Genomic DNA, 24,401 nt, shown 5'->3' on the forward strand with positions numbered 1-24,401 from the left:
AATAACATAAGTTAATTCAGTAAACTTTTACAAATAGTTTTGTAGCTAGAGTTTTCCTGCCTTGCCCACAGTCAGGACAAATCTTTGTCACCCGCCAGTCCCACAGCCGCTCAGACACAACCAAGTAAACACAGAGACTTACATTGCTTACAAACTGTATGGCCATGGCAGGCTTCTTGCTAACTGTTCTTATAGCTTAAATTAATCCATTTCCACAAATCTATACCTTGCTACGTGGCTTGTGGCTTACTGGCATCTTCACATGCTGCTTCCGCCTTCCTGTTCTTCTTTTCTCCTCTCTGTTAGTCCCGCCTATACTTCCTGCCTAGCCACGAGCCAATGAGTGTTTTTATTTATTGACCAATCAGAGCAATTTGACATACAGACCATCCCACAGCATAGTTTATAGACATTCTATCAGTTAATATAAATAATGAGATAGTTTCCAAAACTATGGGTATTTTATTTCAATGATCCTGAGGCTGTGTAATCTAATATACATAATGATATGATTTCTAGAACTATGAGTATTTTATGTTAACAGTCCTTAAAATTATAGTAACAGATAGTATAGTGTGTGTGCTGGTGTGCATGCATACCTGCGTGTGTGTGTGCATGTGTGGTATGGTTATACATGCACATATGCTCTGGTATGTGCACTCCTGCACAGAGGCCAGAAAAGGACATTAGGTGTCCTGCTTTATCTCTCTGCCAGACCAGCTGGCCATCAAGCTCCCAGGATCTGTCTACCTCTGCACCTACTCCCCCAGGTGCTCAGGTTACAGCTCTTACCTGCTGTCTTAGTTCTGGTTATCATTGCTGCAATGAAACACCATGACCAAAGCAACTTGGGGAGGAAGGGTTTGTTTGGCTTATGTGCTTCCATATCTCTGTTCATCATTGAAGGAAGTCAGGACAGGAACTCAAACAGAGCAGGAACCTGGAGACAGGAGCCAAAGCAGAGGCCATAGAGGGGTTCCTGACTACTAGCTTGCTCCTAATGGCTTTCTCAGTCTGTTTTCTAGTAGAACCCAGACCACTTGCCCAGAGTAGCACCACCCACAATGGGCTTGGTCCTCCCCAATCAGTCACTAATTAAGAAAATGCCCTATGTGTTTGCCTACAGCCCCATCTTCTGGAGACATTTTCTCAGTTGAGGCTCCCTCCTCTCTGATGACTCTAGCTTATGTCAAGTTGATGTAAACTAGCCAATACACTCACTGGGCCATATCTACAGCTCTTGATAATATTTAAACTGTGTTTATTAATAGTACATTAAGAGGTATGGAATGCTTGCCACTAATAGGATCCAATGTTTCATTATTTCATCTGCGGGTACAGCCCTATGACATTTTCCTCATCCATGTTGGCCAGTCAACTGATGTTGTCATTATTCAAGTCTTGCTAAAGCAACCATATTGTTGAGATTTCTTAGGTATAACTTCTGTGTCCTATCTAGAAGATACTACCTTGCAGCAGATTTCCTGGTCCTCTGGTTTTTAAAATGTTTTCACTTCCCTCTTCCACAATGTTCCCTGAACCTTAGGGTGTGGGGGTTGTGTTGTACATACATCCAGCTGGGGCTGGGCAGCCCATGATCAGTTGTTGTCTGCATTTTGACAAGATGATGCTTTTTGTAATGATCTCTATCTACTGCAAAAGAAGCCTCTTTGGGGGATGGGGTAAAGCCACATGTGTGTGGGGATAAGGGGTTTTTAGAATCTCACTGGATCTAACCTGAAAGCTTTCTCCTTGAGGACTAGCTTTCATAGTACTGGAAAGTACTTTACAAGCTGCCAAGAGAGGGATGCAACCAGTAATCCCACCCAGCTGTGACACCTATGAGCCACAATAATGACCAGCATGGCAAGATGTCTCTAAAGGTGCCATAGTGACACATATATAGTATAGTGTCCAGCAGCTGTCTAATTGGACTTTAAGACCTGATCAACAGGAGGAGATCATGTCTGCTACTGTAAACCTAGGCAATTCTCCAGGGGTAGTGGGATCATGGGTTTTCGAGGAGAACCTACTTTACTTAAACCAGTATAATTCCTAACCGCATTCTAAATACTTAATGCTTTTTGACATTGATTTCCCAGCCTTTGGCCTAACGAGTTTTAAGAAGTATTCTAGGCTGGATGTGATGACACGCACCTTTAATCTCAGCACTTGGAAAGCAAAGGCATGTGGATCTCTGTGAGTTCAAGGCCAGTTTGGTCTATGTAGTGAGTTCCAGGACAGCCAGGGCCACATAGTAAGACTCCGTCTCAAAAAAAAAAAAATTGTAGTAGTCATTGTCATTATCATCTAGGTGCCAAAATAGCTCTGTTGGAAGACTACAGAAGCATTTGGACTTTTTAAAAAAAATCCACATTCTGGGATAGAAACATACCATAGATTCTTGGAGTTTGTCACAACAGCCTGTTACATATTCAGACAATGGCATTCTGGTTCTGTGTACAAAAAAAAAAAAAAAGTAGACACTGGCCAAATTTTTGCAGTTTCTCTAAAGATACCTCCTCTCTAGATTGCAATGTACAATGTTCCTTCCACTCTATGACTGGAAAAAGGCTAATCATGCCCATTTTTTTCTTTTAAGCATCTTTTCCTCCTCATCCTCTTTGTCCGTCTATCTTTTCTTCCTTTGTTCATTGAACTACTTGGAAATATTTACTGATTTCTGACTTGCCAAGCTACACTTGTGAAAAGTCCCTCCTCCTTAGAACTTACTATTTGTTTTTGAACATACATAATGTTTTCAGTTTGCTCCTTTCAATTTTAACCTGCAGATGTACAAAGTCTTTTACTCAGAAATTTATCAAAGTGACACTTAGACACCTGGGTTTGATATACATTAAGCTCTTACTATGTTTATGTCAAAACTCTTCACCGGTGACCATTAAGTTTAAATTCGTATGGATGTTGTATGTTATCATGCATGCTTTGAATTTTTATTATGTGTACATAAAGAAAATGATAGTGTTTTAATATTTCACATAAATTATTTACTCTTATATTTGGTTTTCTTTCTCACTCAATACCATTTTTTTTTACTCAGTACTATTTTTTATGTGTATGGGTGTTTTGCTTGCATGTATGTCTGTGCGTCACATTTGTACATTGTCCCAGGAAGCCAGGAGAGGGGGTTAGATCCCCAGCAACCTGATTTTCAGATGGTGGTGAGCTACCATGTGGGTGCTGGGAATTAAACAGGTCTTCTGGGAGAGGAGCCAGGATTCTGACATTTCTCCAGTGATATCCCCATGTTTGATGCATGTATGTGTACTTTATTGCATTGAAGTGTTAAAGGTACTTTATGTGGTAAATGCTTTTTCTGATACATCCTTAATTGTTCCCGGTTATGACAACTGAACATCATTGTATATATGTTCCTGTGTATATATTTGCATTCTTCTATAAGAGCTGTACCTTATATTTGCTGGGCCACATCATCACATGCGCACCCTCTTCCTCTATCAGAGTGTGAGGTGGATGAATAATTTATAGCCAGGCTATCAAATTCTTAGCTTATATATTTAGTATTTAAATTCTTCCCATTTTTATCTAAACAGTGATAGTGGGTGGTCTCACTTTTATTAGAAATTTATTAATTCATTTGTTAGCAGAGATTTAAACATAAATGAATACAGCAAATATTCGCTTTTGAAGTAACAAACATGTTTTTTGACATTTTAACACAGTACCCAAATTGCTTTATTTTTAAACATATTTAAAATTAGTATCAAGTGCCTAATTTTTATTAACTCTTTAGTGACTTGAAAAACAATGACACTTCGTTCATTTTGTTGTTAAATCCATAAACTTCACTTAACTTTATAAATGTTGTTAAAAATGTTAGCTTAACATTATATTCTGAGAAGATTCTACATATAGTTCTAAAATCTAGAGACAAATGTAAGCTTTTCTCTTTGCCTTGAACTATTTTACAATGTAAGCAAGTGAACAATCACTTCTAAAGATCAGGGTTTGGGACATTCTAGGGCTTTGTTCCATAATTTTACTGATCTCAAGGAATGACGAAGCTGGCTTATGTCTGTCGTTTCATTTTAGCACATTTGCCTCAGTTACCCTTAGTATTGCACTGTGCTTTGGCTGCCACAGAGAGGTCATGCAGGGAGTATCCTGGCTTAAATTCTGAAGTGCTCTCACTCCTGCTCGCTTCGCTCTGAAATCTCCTAAAAAGAAGTTGACACATGATTTTGCGAATATTACTGGACATCAGGAAATACATGACTGGATCTAAGCAGCTGTTGAAAGAGGAGAGAACCAGCATGATCTCATTGGTTTTGTGAACGATTTCCTTCCAGTAGCAAGAAGACACATTTAGCTGTGAAGAAATGTAGATGAATCGAAAGGCATGATAAGGCACAAAACATATAGTAAAAATGATCAGCACGATAAAGGAGTTCCGGGCTGTTGTGGCATATTTGCCAGAATTAGGAAATTTTGATCTCCTTTTAGAAATCCTAAGTAGATTCTTGCCAATCTTCAAATAGGAGAGGATTATCAATAGGAAAATAAGCCAGAACATTACCACAAGAACATAGTTAAAAATCGCTTCTCCCTTTGCATTATGCCTATCTCTGTAATGGAAACACATTGTGGAATTGTGCCCTCCTTTCTTCAGCGTCAAAATGATCATAGTTAAAAATCCAGCAAGAGCAACTGTCCATACTATACAACAAACATAAATACTCTGCTTGGTGGTTATTGCCCTCCTTTGTTGTATAGATCGATTAATTTTTACATAGCGATCCAAACTGATAAACCCAAGCAAAATAATACTAATGTACATGTTCATGTAAAATAGTGTCCCCACAACCTTGCAAAGAATCACACCTAGTGTCCACTTATTTTGGTTGATGTGATACATTATGCGGAAAGGGAGGCAGAAGATGAGTAGAAGGTCTGCAATGGCCACATTAAGTAGATAAATTTGAATGGAATTTCTTTTGCGGTGGATGCCCAGAAATACATAGAGGGCAATGATGTTCCCAACCAGTCCCACAATGAAAATAACAGAGTAGAAAGTTGTTAACACCGTAGATAGTAGTTTTTCATCCATTGGACAGCTAGTAACATTTGGCACTGCTGAGAAATTTTGTGAGGCTTGGTCACTGTAATTAGTTATAAAGTGCATTCCATAGGAGGAGCAGGGCCAGCTGTCAGCTGAAGTAGTCGTCATCGTTACAGGGACTTCTCAGTGTCTTCTGTAGCTATTAGAACAGAGTACTAAATGACATGTTCTTCGTGTGTACTTCTTTATTTCTTCATATTTTCCTACAAAAGAATACCAAACATTGAGTCAGTTGCTGTGATAATAACAGCTCCTTTAACACAAAGCATAAATAAGGATTTCATTTCAGACCTTATTTGGGACCCTTGTGCTATCTACACAATGTGTGTAGTAGCATTATTTTATCACAAAACAACAGTAAATACAGTAGGATCTCTCTAACCTTCTCTGTTGCTATAACGCATGTACAGAGTTCATTTCATTTATTATATAAAACTAAATAATTGAACCATATGAGCATCATTTCTTAGCAGTATTGTTATGGGAATAGAGATAGTACAAAGAAACAGCAGCTCATATTTTTCAAGGATGAATATCAATTTCCCCTAAAGGTGCTTATTGCCATGGGTGAGCTAGGTCCCTTGCTGACCCTGCTCAGCTTCAAAAATGCTTCCTGTCCTGCCCCTTCCCCTTATAGTTAGCATCCATTCATTTTGACATACATTGCCACATGGTGTATATTGGATAAGCTGTAGTGATCTCTCTTTCCACAGTGAGAATAGAAAAGATCCTAAATTTCTTCCTTCACCTAAGACCAAGATAGGAGTATTAAAATTACTTATCTATGGAAATATACAGTTACCAAAACAGACCAAGGCTGGTACCTGCCTCCTTTCACACACTCCTATAGCCCTTCACAGGAGAATACAGTGATCATATAAAACTAGACCAGATAACAGCCAATAAACCACTCCCACCCTTGAAGCATAGGGCAGTAATATAAATGGAGCCCAAGGTTATGAGAGGTTAACTAATTAAACTTTAATTATGCCCTGGATTATATCATTTGAGTTTGTCACCAGAACCTTCTAAGTATGTCAGTTCTACTTGGTCTCAGTGCTACTTGCTATTGAACAATTCTCAGGCATTTGACAGTTGAGACCTATTATATATGCAGGGAGAATTCAAGCAGGTCTCCTCACATTCCTTTCTTATAGTAACGGCCCTGGTTTTCTGCAAAGGCCCCTCATAGATGTAACATAAAGACTTTATAGTAGTGGGCAGATGAGATGGCTTAGTAGGGTAAAGGTATGTTCTGCCAAGCCAATTACCTAAACCTGATCTCCAAGACCTACTTGTAGAAGGAGAGAACTGACTCCACAAGTTGTTCTCTGACCTACAGATGTGTGCGATGGCACATTTGTGTCATACATACATACATACACATACATACATACATAAGTGGATAGTGAAAATTACATACTTCAAAGCAGGACTTTCAAAACCATACCTAACTTCATAATCAAGGACAAATGACCTTTTTTAAGCTTCTATTCTCGTTTGTAAAAATGCAAAGCTTTTATGTGAAACACTTAACCCTGATACATAGTAAGTGTTTAAAATAGTTTTTGCTTCAAGCCTAGGTCTTGTAGCTCAGTGATAGAACACTAGTCTAGTATGTATGCATCCCTGGTTCAGTTCCCAACACTACACAAAAACAAAACAAAACAAAACAAAAAAAGCTAGGTGCGTTGCTAGGCACACACCTTTAATCCCAGCACTCGGAAGACAGAGGCAGGCGGATCTCTGTGAGTTCAAGACCAGCCTGGTCTAGAGTTCCAAGACAGCCAGGGCTACACAGAGAAACCCTGTCTCAGGAAAAAAAAAAGCTAGGTACCTAATGATCAATCTAAACATTTCACATTCGTGTAAGTACTGCTTGGATATTAAGGCCAATTAACAACATTGGATATTAACAATATTAAGAAAGAGAGCAGTGGTGGGCAGCTTAATCAGATCACAAGCAGATCTCTGTGAGTTGAGCCAGCCTGGGCTACCAATGAGTTCAGAAAGCGCAAAGCTACACAGAGAACCCTGCTCTCAGTAAGCATTTTTAGAGGAGTGTGTTCAAGCCCTAAATGCAGTAATAAAAAAGTAGTTTGATGGTTTGGTTTGGTTTGGTTTGGTTTGGTTTGGTTTGGTTTGGTTTGGTTTGGTTGAGACAGGGTTTCTCTGTGTAGCCCTGGTTGTCCTGGAACTCTAGACCAGGCTGGTCTTGAACTCAGAGATCTACCTGCCTCTGCCTTCTGAGTGCTGGGATCAAATGCATGTAGCACCACTGCCCAGCTATAAAGAGTAGATCTTAATTATGATAATTAATTTCTTCTTGTTGTCATTGTTTTATGGTACTGAGGATTGAACCTAGAGCTTTACACATACTAGGTGAATATTCTCCCATTGAGCACATCACACCACCATAATTTTTCAATTTTTGCTTCCTTTTTTAAATCAAGCATTTTTGTTAGTATACAGAATGTATTTCACTCTGACATTTTCCATATGTCTGTCATCGTACTTTGCTCATCTCCACCCCCACCACTCTCCCTTGCTTCCCTCCCTCAGTAGGACCCCTCTGCTTTATTGTCATATGGATCGATAACTAAATAGGCAAATAGATAATTAACTCTATAATCTACATGAAAGAAAATACAGTCTTTGTTTTTCTTCACCTCATTGTTCCCTTCCTCCTCCTGCTTTTATGTTTTCTACATTCTTTCTATGAGAAGAAACATGCAGCGTTTGTCTTTGCTTAGTTAATTCTTGATTTGATGTTATGTAGAGAGAAAAATATTTGGAAGAATGTAGCCTCTCTTAAAACTATATTTTTGGTTAAGTACAGGCTTTTAATAGAAAGTAGCATTCAGCTTTAAATTTTGACAGAGCGAAGGAGTTGGTTCCAAGGAAGAGGAAGTGGCTGGTGAGGAGGAAGTTCTGTCAAGCCATCTTGAGAACTGTCTCCACAATTTAGGACCATGGAGGGAAAAACAGAGAAGGACTGGGAGGAAGGAATAAAGGAAGAACTGAAGCTTGACTGTGCTGTGTCTCAGATGCAGGAAGACAGATTTCACAACGTAGAAACATGCAGGCATGTTTCTTGTGATCCGACGTCTTAAAATGAAGAGACAATCTAGGAAGGGTAGCAGGTTGCTGATAATGCAACATGCCTTGCCGGGAAGAGAGCAAGAAACCTATGTTGTGTGGTTATATACAGGCAGTACTGAGGCTCAGGTAGAGACATCCTCTCCATAGGCAAGAGGATGCTGAGACTCAGATGATATGAGTGACAGTTGAGGAAGCTAAAGTGACTTGGAATACTCATCCATAAGAAGTTTTTCTTCCTGATATATTTTAAACCCCATTAGGATCAAGAATCAAGCCGGGCTGTGGTGGCGCACGCCTTTAATCCCAGCACTCGGGAGGCAGAGCCAGGTGGATCTCTGTGAGTTCGAGGCCAGCCTGGACTACCAAGTGAGTTCCAGGAAAGGCGCAAAGCTACACAGAGAAACCCTGTCTGGAAAAACCAAAAAAAAAAGAAAGAAAGAAAGAAAGAAAAAGAAAAGGATCAAGAATCAAGTCTGCTCTTGTTTGCTTCTGTGTCCAGGTGCTTAGCATACTACATATTACTGAATGAAAGAGGGAATTTGTGAGAAGTAGACATAAAGTGTTAAAAGTACAAGTAGTGAATTCACAAAAACACAATTCCCTGTGTGCTGTATCAGCAATAGATTACAGCCACAGCAAAAAAAAAAAAAAAAAAAAAAACCTAACCCCATCCTTGGTTTAACTCATAAATCTGCAGTGTTTTAAATGAAAATAGTTACTGTTGACCTGGATTCTGTCCCAGGCTGATGTCTCCCCTGTGATATCAATTTTTAATCATCCTCAGCGGTATGCTTAAGAAAGACATGCGCGGGGTGGGCACGCCAATCCAGCACTCGGAGCAGAGCAGGCGATCTCTGTGAGTTCGAGCAGCTGGCTACAGAGTGAGCTCAGAAAGGCAAAGCACACAGAAAATTGAAAAAAAAAAAAAAAAAGAAAGAAAGACCATGCACCAAACAGGGAGAAGTGGGATTCAGATTATGTCGTAGGGATAAGTTGAAAGAAATAGGCACATTAACCTATAAATGAGGATGTTTTGCAAGGCCATGGAGAAGAGGGTCTCCCTTTCTTATTCATGTCTGCAGAGAGCAAAGCAAGGACCAGTCATAGCAAGTGCAGAGACAGCTATTGCCTCTTTGTGAGTAAATGCTTTTAGAATGAAACAGTCTAGCTTGGAAGGTATTAACAGTCTTAGCACTAGAAATTCAAAGCTGTACCATTCTGTAGAAGGGATTCTCAGTAGTTCTCAAATCTGTGGATGAGCATCCCCTTGAAGGCTTTTTAAAGATACCAATGTCTGGCTTCTTCCCAGATACCCTGTATAGTTTATCTGGAATGCGCTTTGTACACTGGTTTCTTTTAAAAGTTCTTGGGAGGTGTCTAGTGTGTAGAGTCAAAATTGAATTGAACTAAATGATCAAATGACTAGTTAATCATTATTTAGCCCTTGCTGTGATCCAGATACTGTTTGAACACATTACATAGTTTCTTTTATATGGTCTTTATACGTGAGGTAACGAAAAAGCCGTAGGTAGGCCCTTTCCCCATAACCTCAGAGCTCTTAAGTGGCAGTTGGGACTTAAGTTGGGACTCAGCTCTAATTCTGATAACCCCTGAACCTCCTCAGTAAACCTCACTCCTGTCATAGCTGATCACCATTTCCTTATTAATGTTGAATTCTATCAGTCAGTAGTAGTTTGGCAAGATTCCTTTACCACTATCTACCTTGGTTGGTTTAAGAAAGGTGGTACCATCTAGCTTTGCTCCTTTGAAAGAGTTATTAATCTTTCCATTTGCTAGGTCTATAACAGTATGTAAATAAATCCAGATTTCACAGCATCAAATCATTGATCAGAATTTTCAGAATTATTTCTAGGCCAAAGAGCAATAATCAAGTTGTTTCTAGGAAGATAATAGCACAAAGAACATATCCTGAAACCATTTCCTCAATTTTAATATGCAAATATAATTAATAAATTAATTAATAATGGTTAGACAAAATAATAAGTCTTTTGAACTGTGTTAGTGTCAAGTTGAAGGAGAATAAAGCAAAAGCAGTGTGTTCAGCAGCCGCAGGCGCCAGGCTCTATGGCTCATGTATGTCTGTAATCACAGCTCCTTGGAAGTCTCAGGCGGGAGAATCACAAGTTCACAGCAATGCTGTCTAACTTAGTGAGACCCTACCTCAAAAGAACAAGTTGAAAGAGGATCAGGAGCATATCTAAATGGTAGAGCAGTTGCTTAACAAGCACAAAGCCCTTGGAGTTCAATCTCCAATACTGCAAAAGTAAAAAAGTAATTAAGTTAGCTATACGTCAGCTGGTGTGTTGGTGTTGTTCACTCATCATCATCATCATTATAAAAATATTTTAGTTTTTCAAGACAGGGTTTCTCTGTGTAGCCCTGGCTGTCCTGGAACTCACTCTGTAGACCAGGCTGGCCTCGAACTCTCAGAGATCTGCCTGCGTCTGCCTCCCCAGTGCTGGGATTAAAGCTATGAGCCACCATGCCCACCCAACTTTCACTAATTAGAATTAGGAATTAGTTAAAATTAATTAAGAATTAATGATGTTTATTCATATTTCAAAGGCTACCTGTTTGATTTGTTAAGAATTTTCCAGAGAGGACAATAGAAAATGAATATGCTCTGTTCACATAGTGGACCTGACTTGTAACACATACAGTAGTCACATTCATTTTCTAATAGCAGGTAGTGTTTGTTTCTCAGCAAATCCCGTTCTTATGTTTGGAACCCTGTGTGAGCACTTGTACCCCCGAGTGCCACCATCCTATCTCTCCCGGTTTTTCTTCAGTGGCTGCAACCAAGGAAATAGCGTGGTGTTTTTTTGTTGTTGTTGTTGTTGTTTGTTTGTTTGGTTTGGTTTTTCGAGACAGGGTTTCCCTGTGTAACTTTGCACCTTTCCTCGCTCTGTAGCCCAGGCTGGCCTCGAACTCACAGAGATCCACCTGGCTGTGCCTCCCAAGTGCTGGGATTAAAGGTGTGCGCCACCACCACCTGGCGAAAATAGCTTTTAAAATACAATTTAGGTGTTGTTTCTATCAATATCATGTGTTGAAATACATACCTATTTGATAATAGACTGATAATAATGACTGAATATACATATTCAGGCCATGCTGTTGCAGTAATTGCTGCATACAGAACAACAATTGAAAGCATGTTACTTTGGAAATAATGAGATTAGCAATATATTTAGTTTTGTTATAAACTTAACTGTCTACTTTCAATTTTAATTTTAGTTGTTTGAATTAATTATTTTTGTAAAGTACATTGTGGTTTCTTTTTCTTTTCTTGAGTATTCCCTTTATTTATTCCGAAACACAAAACTTAAGTTTTAATTGGTCTGGTAAGTTCCATAAGATAGTAATAATATAATAAAAATATTTGATTCAAGTACAGCTATAAATCATTGTGACACTATACAATGTCATATAAATGATAGGACTATATTGTTATTAAATATCCTATCCAAAACGGCAGAACCTTGTTTGCAAACCAAGAGGAGGTGTTGTCCGAGCAGTTTACTCAGTGGCTCTAAACAGCAAAGATTTGCTAACCTCCGAATAGCATTGTCAGCATACACTGAGCTTCCCTTGGAGTGTTCAGCTAATCAAGTTTTAACTATGCAAAGGCTCGTGGATGTAGTTAAAAGTCCCAGAGGATACTTACAGTTGAGGCTTTCGTGAAGTACAGGGGTAAAGGCAAAGCTCCTTAGAGTAGGCTCTGACAGCTGGGCTCTCCCATCCGGCGATGGTGCAATTGCTCGAGTTCTCTTCTTTATATTCACATGTGGTGCAGTTGTTTTTCCCCTTTTCCTTCTTTTCTCAGTGTGACAGCCCCGGGGCTCCTTTTGAAGCTATGAAAAGACCCCACTCTGAGCAACAGCTTCAAGCTGAACTTTAGGAAATGACATCTTCTCTTTTGTCCCTTCTAGCTTAAACTAGGGAGTGCTTGGGTCATCTGAACTGCCAACAAGCTATCCAGTACAAGCAGAAATGAGCAGATTCCCCTTTCCTAAGAAATGAGGAGTGATCTGCTACATGGATTTTAGAATTTCTTTCTCTTCGGAATTCATTCTAGAAGTTGCTTCTGGCATAACAGCCTTAAAATTGAGGACTAGGTGGGATTTGCAGTGCTAGTCTCTCCTCATGACAACAATAAACTTACCCAAGTTACCTGGAGCGGTCTCTCCTACCTCCAGGAAGATGTGGCAAGGCTCTGCAGCCTCCATTCTGGTCCCAGTCCACTATTTAACCACCATCAATTCATGTGTGTAACTGCTGCCCTGCGCCTGAGTGTCATTTCCCCTTTTGCTGGTTGTTTAGAACATAATCGTCATTCTGCAGCTTTGTTTAAGCAGTGTTTAACTCATTGGGCTTCATCTACCGATTAAGTATTTCTGGGCATGTTCTTTTGAACAACATATTCTCCAGAGCTTTTACCTTGTTAAGAATCTAATACACAAGACAACAATTATACATTGCTAGAATAAAAATACTTTAAAACTCTTACTTCCCCCTGAGAATCTCTGAGAAAGAAGATGCTTACTGTATTTGTCTGGCAGTATTTTTTTTTCTTACTGTGGTAAGTGACACATACCACTGAATTTACCATATAGCCAGTTTTGAGTGTATCATCCAGTGGTGCTAAGTGTACTTATATCATTATGTTGCAGACTTAGAACTCCAACCCACTATGTACTTATTTTCTCTCCCCCTAGTCTCAACATTAGCAACTTTGATTCTGTGACATTGAGTAGAATCATACATAAACCTTTTGTGACTGATTTATTTTACTTAGCCTACTATCCTTGAGGTTCATCCATACTATAGTGTGTAACATAATTTCCTTCATACTTAAGGTCGTATATTCCATTGGTTGGCTATATTTCATTTTCTTTGTTCACTTATCTTTCAATGGGCATGTAGGTTGTCTCCACTTATTGGCCATTCTGAATACTGCTGCAACAAACATATATATGCGAATATTTCTTCAAAATCCTGGCAGGATTTTTCATGACTAAATGAGTCATAAAGTTCTTTTTATCTCCTAAAATACAATATAAACACTATTTCTGTATTGTACGTTGTCCCACACCTGTTTTTAAACTTTAGTGTTCTCATATTGTAGCTTCATTTTCTCCCCAATGTCAGTCAGCAGGGTTGCCATCAAATTTGAGTATTATCTTCCAGTTCTTTCTATGAGCCTGTTCTGTTCATTCTGAACATTCCGCTTGTCACCATCCCCTCTTTATGTGAAAACCAACCCTAGTGAACTTTAGCTCATCACCTCCTCCAGGCCTGAACCTCCCCAGTGAAGATGAGGACTGCTGGGTACAAGCACACAAATCCTACACAGTGGTCTGGCTGGATTGACTATCAAACCTTAAGTGGGCCCCTGGACTGCCAGCGCTCCTTAATGTGAATCTCAATGTCCTTAGTCCAGGCATTCTCAAAGAATGACTTCCAGACCAGTAGCATTAGTAATTCAGAAGCTTGTAACAGACGTACACTCTAACCCTCATCCAGACCCAACAGCCAGGAATTCAAGGGATGAGGCCCAACAATCTGGGTGATGCTGGTGCTAAAATTGGGGAGTCACTGCCCTAGTTCATCCTCCTTCAAAAATAGTGTTTCACACCTTCAACCTTCTCAAACTGCCAGCAACCCCATTTCCTTCCCCTACTCTCACCTGCTAGTTGCTTTTCATTTCCCTAAGAAAATAAAAGCAGTTAGAAAGGAACCTCCTCTATATGTTCAGGGCACATTACAGGAAATGCAGGTATTTTGTATGTATTTTATTTCTTATTTTTATATCCTACCAATGAAGAGGGAGATAGTGCGGGGTAGTAAAAGAAGACAAAACCTAGACCTCTCTGAGTATTATTTGTTTTGCAGTTTTGAGTTTGGAAGTACAGGCGTGTTTTGTGTAATTAAAACACCAAGCTGTACAAATCTAATTAAACTAAATGAGCCTCATTACGTGACAAAATGAAAGCATATCCACATGGAGAAGTTATTTTAGGTGCCTTTAAAGTAGGATGGGGGTTCGGGGCATAATTTTAGACTTAACAAAAAAAGCTATATTTGTGTGGTACAGTAATCAAAATCAGGAAATTTACATTGAAAGACACCATTATGTGTTTGAGAATCCTTGTTATAAATTTCATCAGTTGCCCTAATAGTATCCTTTAGAGCAAAAATAAAAACAAGATCACATTTATCTGTGATATTTCTTTAGTTTCACTGAAACCCTTGAATCCAGAGCTATATAAGCCTGCTACTTTCTAGACTGTCTCTTGGACTTTTCTCCGTGATTAGATCTAATTACACTCTTTGTCAAGGACAAACCATGAGATTGTCACTGGCTTCTCAAGGCATCATATCAGAGACCAAGTCCCATTATTAGCAATGTTCTCTGTGCTAGTTTCTTCTAGGCCTCTCCCTTGAAATACTGCTATTCCCCTTTTGTAATTAGTAAGTATGTTGTAGGGAGGTACTTGGAGAATATACATATCCTATCACTCTTCAAACTTTGCCCAACTAGTTAGCATCCTTGGAGATTCTTACCTGGATCAATTATGTTCATGAAAACTGCCAATGGTGATTTTCTGATTCCAACATTATATTTTATTTATGGAAAGGCATTTCTGCCAAGTGTGGTGGTGCACACCTTTAATCCCAGCACTAGGGAGGCAGAGGCAGGTGGATCTCTGACTTCTGTGCCAGAGAAAGGCATCTCTCTCCTCCCTATGTGTTTGTTTCCTGGTTTATTTGTATCAGTATGAACTTACAGCCTTTTATTTTGCTCAGTAGTGAAATAATATTATGACTGAACTTATCTTATATAATTTAATGATAAAAAGAATCACAAAGAAATTATACATAGTTACTAATCTTGCTGCTGCTTCTGTAGGTATTGTTTTAAAACCTATATGTATAGACCAGTGGTCCTCAACTTTCTTAATGCTGTGACCCTTTAATACAGTTCCTCATTGTGGTGACCCCCAACTGTAAAATTATTTCTTTGCTACTTTTATGAATTGTGATGTAAATATCTGATTTGCAGGACATCTGATGTGTGATTCCCCAAGGGGGTCATGACCCACAGGTTGAGAATCTCTGGTATAGACAGAGCAAATGAATAATTGTATCACTGTTATTAGGCACCAAAATTACTTGCTAAATCAAAGAAGTCAAAACCTTATAGTCAAAAAAGAGTGAATTTGTATTTTTCCCTTCTATAAAGTACACACTTAAAACTCTGTCTACTGGAAAGGTAAAGCAATAATAACTGATCAGCTCTTGGGAGCCTCCTGTAGATTTAAATATCTTTTCCCACTAAAGTATATTATGATGTGCACATTTCATGCTATGTAAATTTTACTTCAGCATTTTTACAGATTCTAAGTTTTTAGGATCCCAAAGTATGAATCTATGAAATGAGGTTGCTAACATCATTAAGTCAACAGTTGGTAGTAAATCTCATGATGGGTCAGGTAAATAACACCTGAATCTACAGTTGAATCCTGTAACTAAAGCAGGGCATCCAGACGTGTTCTTACTGATGAGATATAACAATTAAACCACATGAAATATCAGAACATAAAACTGAAATTGAACTGGACTCTAATCAAGATTCTGGATCTAACTATGAATCTCTATGAAATACAGCCAAGTACAAAACATAAATTATAAACCCTGTGGGTACCACTAGACTGTAGGAGATTTTTATGGGGGAAATTACTGAGTATCTTAAATAAATACCATGAAAATTGGGAGGGGAAAGAATAAACTAGAAGGGGAAATATATTCTATAATACAGCAATATATGGTCCATGGATCCCATTTAATTTGGGTGTTTGTTTTGAGATAGAATCTTTTGGAGCCCAGGGTGGGCTCAGACTCACTGTTAATATGCAGCTGAGGCTCCCCCTTGAACTTCCCGTCTTCAACTCCCAAATACTAGGGTTTGGGTCTTATTTTAAACTAAAGCACAACTAAAAGCATTGTTATGATAGTCAAGAAAAATTGAATGTAGTGTGAATATTAGAGGGACTATAGACATGGTTCAGCAATTAAGAGAACTTCCTGCTCTTCCAGAGGACCAGGGATCACTTCCCAACACCCACGTCAAATGGCTCACCACTTCCTGTAACTCCAGCTCCAGGGAGTCAGATACCCTCTCAGCCTCTGAAGGCACTGCACCCATATGCATACACACACACACACACACACACACACACACACACACACACACGTAAAAATAAAATCTTTTTTTAAAGGAAGATAAAAAGATTACAATCGTTTGCTTTTTGATGTGGTAATAATTTATATAAAATGATTTACATAAATTATTTGTATTTAAAAATGTAATTATTTTTAAGTCCTCTGTTCGAAGTACTGAACTTGGTAAATAGGTGAAATTATATGGTTGGTTTTAGAATACTTCAGCAAAAAAGTTAACGAATGAGGATAGGTAAAGCAAAAATGGCAGAATGGGGGCCAACAAGATGCTCAGCTGATAAAGGTGCTTGCATCCAAGCCTGATGGCTGAGTGTGGTCCCCAGAACCTACCCAGTGAAAGGAAAGAACTGACTTGTTCAAGTTCTCCTCTGAGATGGCACACAATTATACACCCAAACACATAAGTGTACTAAAAAGCTTTAGAGGATCACAGCATGTCAATAATTGTGCATATAAGATGGGTGGGCATGTGGAAGTTTATTCATTTTCCTACAATTGCAAATGTTAAAAGGTTGAAGCAGGGGCAGGACTTCTTCAGTTCCATATGTTCCTCTTGCTGCATTCCTAGCACAGAAAACTTGAAAGCTGTTTATATATACTGTCTCCACATCATCTCTTCCCATTCCCTGAAGAACCTAGTCCAGTAGACATTTTTATCTCCACTGTGCCACCAATACCACTTTGATCATGGGTACCAGTGACTCCTAAATTGCCAAATCTAATCATCTGTTCTCAGTTCTTAATTTAAAATGGCCTTGGTAACATTGATCACTACTAAGCATTTCTTCTTGGAAAAGTTTCTTCACTTGGCTTTTAAGATGCAAACTCTGATGTTCATCTGGGTTTCACTGTCTGACCATTCTGTACTCCTTTGCCAGAGTCTTCTCATCTTTCTACTCTTCATTTACCCCTAAGACCCAACTCTCTGGCCTCTTCTCTAATAGTAGTCACTCCCTTAGAAACTTCATTAGCTTGGCATGCTGTTGATCCCCAAATTCACGTCTCTAATCCAAGCCCCTGCCATACCCTATTTTATAAGACCTAGCGTTCATTAGTCCATCTTTCAAACTCTTCCCCTAGGAGTCCCCATTTCAGTAAACGGTATCTTTATTTTCACTCCAAGGCTAATTCCAAGAACCTGCTTGTCAAGCTTGACCTGCCTCTTTCTCTTACACTTCTATCCATCAGCAATTCCTCTCAGCTTTACCTTTAGAACAATAGCTATGTTTGATTAGTTCTTGTCATTTTCTGTCCATATCACCATCCTCTCAGGCCTGATCAGCTGCAATGTCCTCTTTTCTCTCATTCTTGTATTCCTACTATCAATCAAATGGAGAGACTATTGCACAAAAAAGAAAATATATCTGTATTTCTTGAACATCCATCCATGCTTTATGAGTGATGGCTTGATCTTAGAAACAAATAATTCCTAAGTCTTTAGAGAAGGCATTCAGAAGAGAGAAGAGGACAAAGAATTCAAGCATTTTATATAGTTTAGAAGCTTTATTTGTGTGTGTTTGTTTGTTTATTTGAGACAGGGTTTCTCTGTGTACCTCTGGCTGGCCTGGAACTCGCTCTGAAGACCAGGCTGGCCTCAAACTCAGAGATCCACCTGCCTGAGTGCTGGGATTGAAGGCGTGTACCACTACTGCCCAGCTTCAGAAGCTTGTTTTTTTTTTAACTGAAATTTGTTTTTTAATAATAGGTTTTTAATTTTTTAATACTTGTAGTTTTTATTGGGGTGGGGGCCCAGAAGACAATTTGTAAGAGTTGGTTCTCTCTAATTTGTGGTTCCCAAGTTGTCAGACTTGGGTAAGTACCTTTACCCTCCGAGCCGAGCCATCTTGCCGACCCAATTCCAACATTTTTTAAGTATTACTATATTGTATTATTTGGTTTTGTGTAAATTGAATTATTTTCCATTAATTCTTATCGTTGGGTTTGATTGTCGTTTTTTTTCTTTTCAGCCCCACTGTGTTCTCCTCGCCTCAAAAGAAAACTCGGCACCTGTTAAGCTTGGGGGCTTTGGAGTAGCTATTCAGTTAGGAGAATCTGGACTGGTCGCTGGAGGTAAGACCATTTTAACGTATTTGTTTTCCCCTTCAAAACCTGCTTACTCTTAAGTTGGTGTCAGATTTCAAACTAGATACTAACCCAGCCTGAGCGTTTCACACCCCATTCTACCCAGCACCATCAGATAGTCTTCAACTTAGTAATTCCGCTGTCATAACTAGAATTTTAGTCCCTTAAAAATACACTCTGGCTGGGAGATGGTGGTGCACACCTTTAATTCTATCACTCGGGAGGCAGAGGAAGGCACATCTCCGAGTTGGTGGCCAGCCTGGTCTACAAAATGAGTCCCAGGACAGCAAGGGCTACTCTAAGAAACCCTGTTTCAAAAAAAAAAGACTGGGCTTGTAGGTGTAGTTTGGTGCAGAGCACTTGTCTAGCATGTGTGTATGTGGCACTGGGTTCTCCCTAACAATTCACAGAGAAGGAGCCCCAAAAAAGCACAATATAAGAACAGTGCACAAAGACGTTAACGTTTGGAGCATAGAAGTTTTGGAAGTTCACCTGGACAAATAAAGTCGTTTCTAGTATGCATGAGTTTACCTTCTAGGGTCACAGCATGTCTAAGTTTAAATTTCCTACCATTGTCCTTTTTCTATATATCAAAGAATCCTGCTGAAGTTGCCAGCCTGTGCGTTTCTGAAGAGCAAATAGATAAGAACATAGGCTGGTTGTCTTATTAACCAAAGCAAAACATGATTTTTAAATTCCTGTGCCATAGTAGAAAATAAGAAAGTCAAAGTAGGAGCTTTCTTCACTGCTGTATAGAAGTGGATGCTAATTAAGATCCCAGTATGGGGGAGGGGGTCTTCAGTTACTCTTCTCAACAGAATCCAGCCCACGATGCTGCCCAGAGTTTACCTCGGTCTCTTAGTTTCACACGTTGTATAGTTCTCCATTCCGTCCTGCCAGCATGGTCAGTGTGTTCCTGGAGAATAACACCATGAAGCACAGCCTTTAGCATGGAGTCTTCAAGTCAGTTTGCCACCCTTCCGAATACTTCTGTTAAGCAAGGTGTGCTGATGTACACATGAATCCCAGCACTGGGGAGGCTGAGGGAAGAAGGTGGCTTTGAGTTTGAGACCAGCCTAGACAACATAGCAAGACACTATCTTCTAAAAGATAACAAAACAGATGCTTATGTTAAATGTAAGCGCTTTCTAAACCATGACTATCGAAATAGCTGTCTGTTACACAGGATATTTCATTCAGTTTGATTATGAGTAGAGCCTTAAGCAGTAGCGACATGGCACTATCTTCTGAAAAAAATGAGCATCAATTATATTTGTATTTTAAGAATCACTCTCTAGCACACTCCTCTCTGAAATTAAATTGTGTTAAGTTCTTCTGATCTTACATACTTTTCCAGCTAAACATTTCCAGTAACATGAGAATGAGAGAAAATGAGTCAAATTCCTTTCATATGTTATGTACTGAAGGATTTTGTGTCTGTTACTTCGGATCTGCATTCTGTTCATATTCATTGTGGCATGGACTCTGTTATTTCACAAATCTTGACGGGGCAGGGGGAGATTCATTAAGTTTTCCTCCATGTACAGCCATTTTCCTGAAGTCTATGAACCCTCCCCCTAATTTTTATTTTTCAACTAGTTTTGAACTCACAGCATGTCCATTATTCAAAAATTACTATTCTCTATGCTCTAGAATTCAAATCCTTTTTTTAAACTTTCTTTTGAGACAGGATTTCATGTGGCCCAGGCTGGCCTCCAACTTGATAAGGAATTGAGGAAGACCTCAAACTTGTGATCCTCCTGACTTCACCTCCTGAGCACTAGGATTACAGATATACACCATCACACCAAATTTGAATATGGTGCTGGGGGTAGAACTCAGGGCTTGTACATGCTAAGCAGGCACTCTGCTGAGCTGCATCTCCAATCCTAAAATAATTCCTAGTAGTCAAAATATTGTCGTTTCTTAATGAACCTTTCTATATAGTCTTGAAGTAACTATTTTAAATATTGCAATGCCTTTAAAAACACAATGTGAATAGATAAAGGGATACATGATTTCCCTTAGGGGGAAAAAGCTTTCTTGTTGTTTAAAGTACTTTTGAAATTTTGCTAATGTTTTCAATTTTGGAACAGAAAGCTTTTTTCCTGTAGATTGGAATGTTTAATTACCTGGGCTTCCAAATAGAAAATATTATCTCCTTTACATGTTCTACATACTAAAACCACTTAACTCCATTACATTTCCCCCATCTAACACTCAACTGTTTAGAGAATCCACTTACCCTGAATACAACCTAGAAAATAATTACAATGTAGTGAAAACCGTTTATCCTTAAAACCCATTCATAGTCCTTTCTGTTGAGAACTAAATGCACACACAGGAGGAGGAATTCTTCCTGGCTTTCATAAAATTGTATAAATTTGTGTCCCCCTCATAATTTGCACCTGCCATTTCATCTGTTTAGAATGCCTTTTGTCATTTTATCTGTCAGGTTTAGTCTTTTGCTTGAAGACTAAGCGAACAATTATTGCCTTTTAAAAGCAAGCATATTGTAACTGTCATGCCTCCTCTTCCATCTAACCAGAACTATCTGGGTTACCTACTTCCTTGCAAAATTTGATCAAGGACATGTAATAACAGCAAAGATGAGAGATTTGTAAGGGGTAGGAGAGCCATGGCTCGTCCCTCTATATATCTGCTGTACCTGCCACGGTGCTGAGGACCTGACTCTGGTGGCTAGTCATTTTCTGGTCAGTAGCAGATTATAAGGAACAAATAAAGAGTTGCCAAGCCTGGAGAAAGCATGGTAAGAGGAAAGCAAATGAAAGCCTGGTGACAAAAAGTGTAGGAAAGGTGACAAGGTGAGAGCAAAGCAAGGCCATTGGATCAGAGAGAGCCATCCTTACATACCTGTGAGGGTCCTGGGAGTGTCATCTGTTGTTGAGAGCCAGGATGACAACTGCAAGTCACCACGGAAAGATTGAATGATGTGTGACACCCTATGCAAAAAAGGAGTCAGGAAATTGTAAACCGCCTACAGAAGGGATAAGGTAAAAGGCTGTGTTATGAACGCTCAAATCCTAAAGTATTGAAAGCATAACTACGCAGAACAGCTCCCTCCCTGAAGTTTGAGGGAGGGTTTTATTATTGCATTAAAATTAGCACTTAAATATTATGTAAATATCTGTGGTATTTCATAAACAGTTCTATGTTTGGTTTGGTAATTGGTTTCCTGTTCTTAGAATTTTGTGATAAAAGTCAAGTGGTCACAAAAAAAATGAAAATTAGTAGCAAAGGCAAGGAGTTCGGTGAAGTTTTTCATACTGATGTACTTGAAATTGAAAAGTCTCTGCCATCTCTGAGCAAACTTCTCCCAAAGAAAGAGCACTAATTCCTCCATAGTGCAGGCAGCAGTCTTCAGTCCAGATAGATGGCTGGACTTAAACTGTGGTGCTTTGGATTATTCCCTACAAAAAGCCCCCCCACACACACACACACCCACCCACACACAATGAGTCACTCTACCTGGAGTCGTAGGAGTTGAATGTCAAAGTACCATGTGAACTTTTCAGCAGGTACCGGATGGGTCCTGGGAGCAGTGTTTCAAATGATACCCTGAGCTCTCGGCCCTGCTTTGCCCTACTTCTGCCAGCTTCTGCCCTGTCCATCAGAACAATGTTTATTATCCTGGGGCCCTGCCTTATGGAAGCTGCCAATGAGCCAGAAAGTTCAGCTCCCAATACTTCAGCTCTTATATGCTGCTTGAGAAAGCAAATCAGACAATCCAGAAATAAAAACTGTTTCTCTCGTCAGATCCTTGTAGTCGGTACTGAGTTTTTGTTGTACATTTTAAGAGAAGGTGTTTTCCCTGTTGGAGCCCTGAGCTTAATCTCTTCCATTATGGGGAATGGAAGGGAAACCAGAATGATCTGCAGCGCCGGTCCTTAGCCCTCTCCATCCCAGCTGAGTTTGATAACCACCAAACAGGCCTTTGCGATATATTCTGTGTAGATGGACTAAAAGATTTCTTAGGCTCTGGACCACAGTGAGATAAAGTCTTTTGCAATCTTCAAAGTAAAGATGATCTTGGATTCAGCATGAGAAGAGACAGGCGGACAAACCAACAGACAGAGGAAGGAAGGCAGGGCTGGGCCTGCAAAATGTACAAGAGCTGCCAAGTCTGGTAGGCAGTGGCTCACCCCCAAGTCCTTTCCCTATTAGTTTAAGCCTTTTACTCCTCCAGAGAGGAAAAGACTGTCTTGAGGGTACTCAGTTAAAGATGCTTATAATGTGCAAGCAGCTAGTACCAGAGGGAGGAAAAAGGAAAATTGTTTCAAGATGAGAGTCAAAGAGTCAGATGGTACTTAGACACTCAAATCCTATGAGCCAGGTATGTACGCTTTTGATCCCAGCACTCGGGAGGCAGAGGCAGGCGGATCTCTGTGAGTTCAAGGCCAGCCTGGGCTACAAAGAGAGTTCCAGGGCTGCCAAGGTCATTACACAGAGGAACCCTGTTTCGAAAAACAACAACAAACACAGGAGGAGTGCATGGGAGGGAGTTCCTGATTTTGCTTTAGTGCATGCCATCTGTTTGCTCTCAATTCTCTTTAAATGTTAACATTAGGAGTAAGCTAATTCCCGTTCCAGTAGCCATTGAAAACTGCTACAGTCAACCTAATAAATTCAAAGTAACCCTTTTGCCATCAAATTTTTGCTCACTTATACCCTGCCCCTGCCCTCCCCTGCCCTGCCCCTGCCCCTGCCCCCCCCCCCCTGCCCTGCCCCTGCCCCTGCCCCTGCCCCTGCCTCTATCCAAGTGGGCCTTCCACCTCTTCCCCAACAGGTGCAGGCTCAGTCAACTCACTCTTCCCTGCCCCCACTCTAAATTAGAACGTTTAAACTCCTTGAAGAAGCAAGAAATAAAAGACCTACTATATAACATGCAGAATCCAGAGAAGAGTACCAGGGTCCTGTTCTAGACCCAGTGTTTTCAAAAAGTGGTCAGATAAACTATTTTTTCCTTCCATGAATTCCTTTTATAAGGGGAAAAAAGTGGTAGGAAAACACTGATATTGGTAAATTTTTCATTCAGACTGATATTGGTTTTTGTTGTTTGTTTGTTTGTTTGTTTGTTTGTTTGTTTGTTTGAGAGACTGGGCTTCTCTGTATAGCCCTGGCTGTCCTGGAACTCACTTTGTAGACCAGGCTGCCCTTGAATTCACAGAGACCCACCTCCCTCTGCCTCCCAAGTGCTGGGCCATCGCCCGTCCGATATTGCTTTTTTACTTTCAGGTTCCAAGTAGAAAAAAAAAACCTTCATTTTATAAAACCAGTTTTCTATAATGTTGTTGTTTTAAATCTAGGACGCGTTGGAACACCTCACTTTATGGCCCCAGAAGTAGTCAAGAGAGAGCCTTACGGAAAGCCTGTCGATGTCTGGGGCTGTGGCGTGATCCTTTTCATCCTGCTCAGTGGCTGTTTGCCTTTCTACGGAACCAAGGAAAGATTGTTTGAAGGCATTATTAAAGGAAAATATAAGGTAATGGATTATGGTTTTTATTTTCCACTTAGATTTAAAAGACCCCAAAAGGTGTTGTTTTAAAGCTACTGTCTGTCTTTGCTCACCACCTGACTGTCACCTAGGTACCCACCCCACCGTAGCAAAGATCTGTGTTGACATCAGGGACCCAGCAGTCTTGTGGAGCACAGTGGGATCTGGATAAGTTTGAGTCACCATGAGTTGAACTCAATGAGAAGCAGACTTCTTCTATGGGCCTTTTTTATAGAGTTAAGAAAAGGCCTTTATTCTTAAAGCTTTTTTCTTAATTTATAATATTCAAATGGAAATTTCACTCAGGTACTTTAAGTCATTTCTTATCCTAGTTTT

The 24,401-nt window shown here is 39.6% G+C and overlaps 2 protein-coding genes across 17 annotated transcripts in view; one reads left to right on the forward strand and one right to left on the reverse strand.

The window, feature by feature from the left end:
* Cask (calcium/calmodulin dependent serine protein kinase) overlaps positions 1-24,401 on the forward strand; it is a 341,951-nt gene that overhangs the window by 203,942 nt on the left and 113,608 nt on the right. For all 12 annotated transcript variants that reach the window (XM_028875901.2, XM_028875900.2, XM_028875905.2 and 9 more), the window contains exons 6-7: positions 18,436-18,538; positions 23,878-24,053. In XM_028875901.2, the coding sequence (XP_028731734.1) occupies positions 18,436-18,538; positions 23,878-24,053 (279 nt within the window). The remainder of the gene's footprint in view (positions 1-18,435; positions 18,539-23,877; positions 24,054-24,401) is intronic.
* Positions 3,591-21,637, reverse strand: Gpr34 (G protein-coupled receptor 34). Of its 5 annotated transcripts, none has more exons than XM_028875915.2 (4): positions 21,425-21,637; positions 19,400-19,466; positions 11,892-12,078; positions 3,591-5,304 (listed from the first exon to the last, which is right to left on the reverse strand). In XM_028875915.2, exon 4 carries the CDS (start codon positions 5,207-5,209, stop codon positions 4,085-4,087), a length of 1,125 nt encoding a protein of 374 aa, XP_028731748.1. In that variant the 5' UTR covers positions 5,210-5,304; positions 11,892-12,078; positions 19,400-19,466; positions 21,425-21,637; the 3' UTR covers positions 3,591-4,084. The 5 variants fall into 5 exon arrangements, with proteins under 5 accessions (XP_028731748.1, XP_037055294.1, XP_028731746.1 ...); XM_037199399.1 differs by having other exon boundaries at positions 19,400-19,590; XM_028875913.2 differs by lacking the exons at positions 19,400-19,466; positions 21,425-21,637 and adding an exon at positions 12,418-14,846.

Source organism: Peromyscus leucopus, chromosome X (assembly GCF_004664715.2).
Source record: "Peromyscus leucopus breed LL Stock chromosome X, UCI_PerLeu_2.1, whole genome shotgun sequence".
Taxonomy (NCBI): Eukaryota; Metazoa; Chordata; class Mammalia; order Rodentia; family Cricetidae; genus Peromyscus; species Peromyscus leucopus.